The sequence below is a fragment of the Cajanus cajan genome, chromosome 6 (assembly GCF_000230855.2).
Source record: "Cajanus cajan strain Asha chromosome 6, NIPB_CcT2T_4, whole genome shotgun sequence".
NCBI classification, from domain to species: domain Eukaryota; kingdom Viridiplantae; phylum Streptophyta; class Magnoliopsida; order Fabales; family Fabaceae; genus Cajanus; species Cajanus cajan.
Genome location: NC_138522.1, coordinates 14,016,986 through 14,025,741, shown reverse-complemented (window position 1 = coordinate 14,025,741; position 8,756 = coordinate 14,016,986). Strand labels below are relative to the sequence as shown.

The window sequence follows — 8,756 nt, the reverse complement described above, 5'->3', positions numbered from 1 at the left end:
AAAATTTGCCTTGTTTCTTGTTTCAGAGCAATATATCTTACCAACTACAATCACATCTGGGAGAGAAATTTTCTCACTTGATTGTAATAGATTTTGGGAAATCATGATATTAATTCAAAGTATCTACTGTCAAAAATAGTGACTAATTTCTATTGAAGACTGTGAGTACATATAAGGTGAATATTTTCTCAACATAATTTATTTCATATGTAAGACTAAGATTCAAATTCTTAATAATTTGTTAAAGAGACATCAACTGCTATCACTTATATCAATCAATATTAGTTCAATATTGTAATATGTTAGGAACTATGAGACGAGAAAATAGAACAAATATAAGTAAACGCATATAGAGTCTTAAACTAGCAAGTTTTTAATATGCAAATGCCAAAATAATTTGATATGACCACATGTATCCTATAACACCATGTAAATAAACACAGTATAGTAACTTTTCTGCTAAAGATTCACTGTGAGTGTCTGCCAAATTACAAAAATTTAGCAATCAACTTCTGCAGCAGGAAAACAATACCCTAATCTTCTGCCATCGGTCCTTTCTAAACTGACTTTTATCAGCATCCATCATTCTCACAGGGCTTCCACTCCATTCTGCAGGTAATCTGTGGATCATATGCACAATTAGGCCTAACTATTTATAACCATAGCTTGTGTAATGTCAAAGAGAGACATAACTTGAAGTATAAGAAACTTACATGGGAAAAGCAAATGAATGAGTACTACTTATGCTATCATTGGAGTGATGAGAGGCACTGCTTGAAGTTGTTGCTGGAGCAGCAACTGATGTTGGACCAGATAGAGGGCCTATAGGATAGGAACAAGTCCCTTCAGGATCATTTTCTTGTCTTTTGCCTGAACCATTTGGACTTTGTGAGTTAACCATCTCAGGTCCACACATGATTGTGTCAGCAACTTGTACACTATCTGCACAACTTGGAAACTCTGCTCTGCTGCCAACTGTTCCCGAAAGTGAATTTATTTGCCAATTCTTGAAAGATCCTGAAAATTCTGCTTCCTTTTTCAATGCCTAGAATTATAAAAGTAAAAAATGATTCAGAATGTCCTCAATGGTCAACACATTTACTGAACATGCAGTTGAAGTCAAGGATTAGAGGTTTGAGTTGAGTGAAGTAATTTATCCATGAAATTACATACCAAATTACCACACACCTGCTTAACATCCAACACTTGTTACTAAGAAGAAATTCAAGGCTCACAAAAACCAAATAGTAAAATGTAACATCAATATAATTTTGGAACGAGTTTCTAAAATGGATGTCATTCTAAAATACAAATAGATTATAACAGTTATAAGTTCACACTCTTTAACATTTCAGATTACTTTCATTATGGCGTGGTTGCATTATTAGCGTGTATAAATTTGTTCAGACTCTGCTACTTTTTCTCTTTCATAAAGCAAAACATAGTTTCTGTTTTCTTGGTTTTGCATTTTCTTGTAACCGACAAGGGCACAAATAAATCTAACCTATCCATTAGTGTAAGTGCAGGTGCAGCACCTAGTTGTGTATCTCCTTCACTAACAGTGTAGTAGATGGAAGGAACTAACTACCTTGCCAGGTATAAAAGAGTTTCAAGTATAGTTTCAATCTATTATAAATCATACAACCAAGCATATGAAACAAAAGAGAAGATATTCATTGATGTAGGTGGTTTAACCAACCATGCTAAAAGAGAATCCAAGACTCCACATTATATAATATATATTAGATTGCTTAGAATATAACTAAAACTATAAGAATTGTGGTCTTAGTGGCAATGTTCTAAAAACCAATTGAATCTGTCTAAAGAGATAAAATGTACAAGCATGAGATTAACGTGTCTAAGTCTAACCTGTCTAAGGGTCTCTGGTGTTGTCTTCTTTGTGGGGTGATCAGTTGAAATCTTGTATCCTGAATGAGGCTCCACTTCACCATCCATCTCTAAACTTCTGCAATCATAAAATTCCATTGCATCCTTAAGGGAAAGAGGCTTAGAGGCATATTCTGTCTCATTTGAATAGACTGAAATTGCTTCCATAGTTCTTAGATTTGAATCCCTTCTGCTACTCATTTCAGGATCAAAGTGACATGGCACTATATCATTATCTAATGCACAACCTTCAGAGAGACGCTTGTTCTTGACAAACTGCTGATGATCCTCTTGAATAAAAACAACCAACTCAGGTACATCATAGTCCATGACATTAATTCCTGCAGAAAAGTTCTTTCCCTTGCTAAACCTTGAAAAGTCCCCTGAAGCATTAGTAAAATGGCCTACATTGAACAATCGCTGTATTGGTATCTCCCTTGTCCTAAAGTTATTATTACCCTCCAGTCTTTCCCGTATAATTTTCTTATGCTCTTGACTTCTTTGATCTTCATAATGAAATAGTTGTGCATGCTTCATGCTGTGTCCTATTGAATTTTTCATCTTGTAAAATGTTATTTCCTTGCCACTGCATAAGAAAGACTGGTGGTGAGGTTTTCAGGATAGAATTTGATAGGAAAATAATGATTCACAATTCACACAGCAAGTTGAAATATGCAACTAAAACACTTAGAAATAGCCAAACATGTTGGCCAGTCCATCTACTGATGAGGAACATTTTTATAAACCAAAAACATACACTTGAATATAAGTTATTAGATTAACATAAAAATAATATAAATATTTGGGTGAAATGAAGCCTAGAATAATATTATTGTTGATGCCAAGCTACATGCAAAGAATTAACTATGAGGAGTAGAACACGACAAGATCTTGCATTTAACATGTTGTAAGGTAAATTTTTGTTTTTTTTGAAAAAGTTAAATATATATTATTGATAACGACTTAATAGTATAGACAAAATCTCGCATTTAAAATATATATATATTATTGATAACGACTTAATAATACAGACAAAATCTCACATTTAACATGTTGCATGTTCAAATCTCTACTTATCTCATATTTTTGAAAAGACTAAACATATATTGTTGATAACGACTTAGTGTGTGTTTGAAAAAACGTTTGATTTAATGTAACTTATATTTTTTTTTTTTTATAAATATAGTTACTTTGTCGTTTGTAACATTGAAAGGTGTGAAAGTTCATTTTAAAATATCTAAATGTGAGAGCAATCATGTTGATAATAATAGTACAAGATGATCTATTAGCTAAAAAACAAAGACAAGATCTCACATTTAACATGTTTCAAACTTGAACCTCCACTTCACTTATGTTGCATTTTCTAAAAGGCTAAACATATATCATTCATAATGGGTTCATAGTTCAAGATGTACTATTAGCTATAACACTTATAAAAGCATAGTCACACCTTTGAGATTCCGATAATACTAATGAAATATAAACTGCATGCGCAGGTTGTCCGTACACGTTCATGTACCAATCATCTAACCTGCACTAAATATCCCTTCACCAAATGTTTACAAACTAAACCAGGAAATATTTATTTCCTGACCAAAAAATCAACCTTTCAATACTGGATTCATATCATCCTTATGTAACTAGTCCACTTCACCAAATGTTTACAAACTAAACCAGGAAATATTTATTTCCTGACCAAAAAATCAACCTTTCAATACTGGATTCATATCATCCTTATGTAACTAGTCCATAAAACTTGAGATAAGGTAAATGTAAGTACCTCTATTACTCTAAAAACACTTTTTGAACCCAAAGGTTTTTTTCCTTAGCTTAGACTAGGGCACCATCCCACCATCCCCTCCTACTAAACTTTATTTATCAAAAAAATTTCAATAGATTAGGACACCATCCCCTCCCCTAAGTTACACACAGACCCTGCGTTAGTTTAGTATTCTTTTAAGAGGGCAGGTGGAAATTTCAGGAATTTATATGAAAATGTTTTTAAAAACCTATTTCTAATATTTTTTATCAATAATTGTCCAAGTCAAGGGACCAAAAGATTGACAATTACTTTCAGAACTTTTCAGGGCTACCTTTTTTCTTTCTGACTGCAAACTGGTAAATTGCTTTGATTTCCTATGTTATTCTCATTTGAAAGTGATGAAATGAATAAAAGAAGGAAAGGAAGATTTGAGCAAACAAAAATAAAAGTTGCAGATGAATGAGAATTCAATCTGTGCAAACTACGATATTTGAATACAGATAACTCAGGATGATGATTAAGAATGATAAAGAGAATCTTCTAAGAAAATGAGAACCAGTAACATAAAACCAGAAAAACACAGATAGCTTAAATTTACTGAGATGAAAAAAAAAAAATCACAAATCATGTCACTGATTAAAGGAGACTTCAACCATGGCAGAAATGCAGATATCCAATTTACACTTTTTGGGTGTTGTCTTTCCCTCGAGAGTGAAATAAATCTTAATAGATTTACAAATTAGAATCAATAATGAAATTGTGTTTCATGTCATTTAAAAAAAAAAAAAAAAAAAAGACAATTCATGAACAAAGAACAAGAAAGTACTTATGCAAATTGAAAAGAATATGAATCCAATTCCAATTACCAATAAGTGATGTCTCTGCACAACACAGAAATCAAAACTTTCTCAGCAGCATCACATGTTTGGTTTAAGGATCATTTGCAGCACATCAGTTACCAGCACCGCTAGAAAGAAACGCAGAGTTATGGCCACTCTAGTTTCAATGAAAACGGTTAGTCAAAAAAATAAAAATAAATAAATAAAAGTAAAAAAATAATAAATGGACAGTTCAGCATAATTAATATCCTTAAAACAAATACCAAACAGCCAGATTGCTAACACAAATGTTGCTTTGTCTATCCACTTTCATTCCATTGAAACACGTTCTAGCTGTTTGGTGACTAAGAAATGTGAAATTCACATGAAAAACCAAAAAGTAAATAAAATTTTTGTGAGATTTGAATTTATGATTTTATAATGGATGTATATTTTTCTTGAACCTCATGCTTTAAATGTGTAGGTATGCGTATTAGAAATTTTGTAACATAGACTTTTGTTTGAGGCATTAATTGTCCTTCTATAAGAGATTTTTGCCCAAGACCTAAAGAGAATGTTTCATTCAGAGGGTTCATCGTTCTATTATGGTCTATGTCATCATCACACAAGCTTATGATTATCATGTTTTCTTATTTTGGAAGAAACATAAGAGTCTTTCATTTTGACTTGGGACCCAATACAACATTTTTCTAACTTTTAATCTCATATTTAATTAGAGAAGATTCCTCAATGTTATATTTTTTTCCCCTGCAATTTCATAAATATAGTTAAATAATTTTATTTTTTAAAAATATGTTAACAAATATTTCAAATTATTGATTAAAGAATTAAAATACACTATTAATTACAAATAAAAAATATTGATTTTATTATAATATAAAATTTTAATATTTTTAAATATATAGTTTTCTGTTAAAATAATTATAATGAAAAAAAAACCATAATAGTTATTTCTTTAATTTGTCCTCAGAAAAATATATTTCAAAATATGAACACTGATTTCATGTTTTTTTCTTTCTATAAAGGATTTCGGTTTATTAGTGATATTTAAAACAAATATCATAATAATATTAATTAAAGGAAATTTATTACGTCTCATTAAGTATATTTTAAAAAAATTAAAAAGTAAGTATTGACGTTAGAATACGCAAAAATGTCTAATCATAATTTAAACTATTTAAGATTATCTTTTAGGATATTAGTTTCTCTCATTAGCAAGAATTATGATCAGTACCTGTAAGTTTTATGAACATATCAAACATATTAATACATTTTAATTCTTCTTAGTTAATATTAATTCATCTTTTAATGTTGTCTTTATCGTCGTTTTAATTTTCTTTATTGGTAAAAAAAAATATTTTTTGTCTCTTTTTGATGCACTCAATATCTAAAAGAATATAATTTCATGCTTCAGTGACCTATTTCTTTGTTGTTTCACTAATGACACTACAAGAAATGTGTGAAATAGTCAAACACTTTAAGAGATTCGAATGTTAACCAAGTTGAGTGACCTTTCAAGACCATTTTAAAAATATTAAAGTTAATTACACTCTCTTTTATTAAAAAAAAATAATACAAATATAACACTCCTCTTTTCTTAAATGTTAAAAATTAAAGTCTCTTCTCTCTACACACATAGAGTAATATATGACATTTTATCTATTTTTTTAAAAAAATTTGTTAACTTCCTTTATTTAAAAAAAGTTATTACCAAAAAAAATCATTTACAATAACATCTCCATATGTAAATGTTATAGTATCTTCCCTTCATGTGTTAAAATAAATATTTTTTATCCTTAAAAAATTTAAACACGTTACATTTTAATTATTTATCTCTTGATTTACATGCTTAATTATTATTTTAAAATTATTATAAATTTTATTAAAATTAACTATATATATCTTCAAAAGAAATTTCATTATTATCTTTACAAAATATTTTTAAATTTATATACCAAAATAAAAATAATATATAATATAATAAAATTGAATACAAATATTAAAATATTATTTAATAGTTAATGTAATATTTTTATAAACATCAAAATAAAATAGTATTTTTATTATATAGTATTAATTATATATTAAAGATAATATATAAATATTAAGGTATTATTTAATTGATATTACTAGTATAATAATTTAATAATATCTAAATAAACTAATATTTTATGACAAATTATTATTTATTATATTTAATTAATGTTATGCTAAAATATGTATTTTAAATATATAATGTTTTAAATAATATATTTATATTAAAAATCTATTATTAAATAGAATATAATTATTACAAACTTTTTAATACTTATATATATATGTTAAATTATATTATATATTGACGTGTGTATATATATATATATATAATTTATTTAATAATTTCTATTTTATTAATATTTTAATAAATTAATTTAAATTTAATTATATAGTTTACAATTTCTTTAATCAAGTGAATGAATGACAATGTACCAAAAATAGTTAAAAATATTTTTTACTTAAAAGAGTATTTTTCATGAATAATTAAATTAAAAGAATTTTTTAAAATATTATAATGATTGGTTGTTAGTGATGTTAGGTTAATATAATAGGAGTGTGATATTATAGTATTTGTACCTTTAAAGGATAAAAGTATAATTTAATTGATATTTTTTAAATAAATGTTAACTAACAAGAAAGGGGTTGAATTGTGATTGTCTTAAAATTTGATTTTCTTTTATCAAATTGATGTTTCTATTGGTTTAAAAGAATTGATTCTACTTCTAAGCAGTTTCTTTATAAAATAGCTTCTTAGAAGTTTGTGTTTCTGATGTTCTTGAAAATACTTTCTACTTGTTTAGAAACTCAATATGATATTTCACAATCATGTATTAATAAATATGAGTAGCTTAAAGTAATTTGAACAAATATGAGAGTAAAGATAAGAGAGATTTCACATTGTGATTTATCTTGGTTCATCCAATCTTGGGTTATATTCGGTCCTCATACACACTATGGGGTTTCTTTACTATAATCAAGAGCAACTACTCTAAATACAACCATCAACACTTATTGGATTTCCTCTACACAAACTAGCCACCTACTATTTGTATAGTCACCCTTAGTCAATTGCTAAGTAACCCTCAACACCTATTAAGTAAACCACCCTCACAACCCACAAATATGAGTTGAACCACAACCAATTGCTTGCAACTTTTTTACCCTTTTCTCTCCCTCTGCACAGCAATCTGGGAATGGGTAATCAAATGTGTTTACATATTTTAAAAAACTTAAGAATTGTGAAAGGATTTTATGTAACTTTACTAGGATATGAGTTTTCATTAAAGAAGTATTCTCACACTTTCTATTGCATGTCAGATTACAAAAATGTGTATGATGAGAGCTCTAAATCATAAAATATAAAACAAGTAATTATAATTTTATCTAGTTTGGATATTGATAACTTTCAATGTTCTTGCTAACATCAAATAGTTTAGTTTCAGATTTTTTTTATAAATAATAATAAAATAATAATTAAAAAAAATTCAAAACAAACTAGCTCATGAAATTAGAGCTAAAATAACTCCTCTAAAAGAAGTTGTTTCTACGGATAGGCCCTCGAGGTTTTTTTTTCAACAAAAATTAAATGCAAATGGAAAAAAAAAAAATAGACCAATTTTACATACCCCTTACCACTTAAATGATCTTTGTCATTAAATGATCTATTGTCATTAATTCTTATGCTGAAAAAATTTGTTGGTGTATGTATGTATAAGTAAAGAATTAGTAGTTTAAATTGATGTGATAATATAATAATATTCTATGCGATTATAGTATTTTTACAAAACAATATATTGTTATCTAATTATAAAGTCTCGTATAAGATAATTTCGTTAAATTTTGTAAAATTTAAATATATTTTTAATCATTAAAATAAGAGTCTTAATTTTAGTTCTTATATTTTTTTAATTTTTATCTCTCAAAAAGATAAATTAATTATTCTTGGTTCATTTTGTTGTGTGATATTGTCATATTATTTTTTAAATATGTGATACTGTTAAAAAAATTGATCTCTAAATTAAATACTATTTATCTATTTTAAAATAAATATTAAAAATAAAAATAATAACTTTAAATATTGGAGGAATGAAAATAAAAAATATTTTGAGAAACAAAAATAACAATTTCAAATTTTAAAGAGATGAAAAATGAAGAAAAAAATTATATAAAAATAATAAAATAACTTCCTCATTCTATAAGTATTACAAATATATTTAAGTCTTGATAAAAAA

General features: G+C 27.1%; 1 protein-coding gene across 1 annotated transcript; it reads right to left on the bottom strand.

Annotated features, from left to right (window-relative positions):
* Window positions 1-257: 257 nt before the first annotated feature.
* Window positions 258-4,979, bottom strand: LOC109814469 (uncharacterized). The gene is made up of 5 exons (XM_020378906.3): window positions 4,752-4,979; window positions 4,516-4,645; window positions 1,870-2,473; window positions 714-1,045; window positions 258-620 (listed from the first exon to the last, which is right to left on the bottom strand). Exons 3-5 carry the CDS (start codon window positions 2,446-2,448, stop codon window positions 506-508), a joined length of 1,026 nt encoding a protein of 341 aa, XP_020234495.2. The 5' UTR covers window positions 2,449-2,473; window positions 4,516-4,645; window positions 4,752-4,979; the 3' UTR covers window positions 258-505.
* Window positions 4,980-8,756: the final 3,777 nt, after the last annotated feature.

Bases quoted from the DNA above. Each gene is read 5' to 3' on its own strand.
- LOC109814469 (XM_020378906.3), bottom strand. From the start codon at position 2,448: ATGAAAAATTCAATAGGACACAGCATGAAGCATGCACAACTATTTCAT. The intron at 1,046-1,869 runs GTTAGACTTAGA...TTATAATTCTAG, and splicing joins CACCAGAGACCCTTAGACAG to GCATTGAAAAAGGAAGCAGA. The intron at 621-713 runs GTAAGTTTCTTA...TATGATCCACAG, and splicing joins CATTCATTTGCTTTTCCCAT to ATTACCTGCAGAATGGAGTG.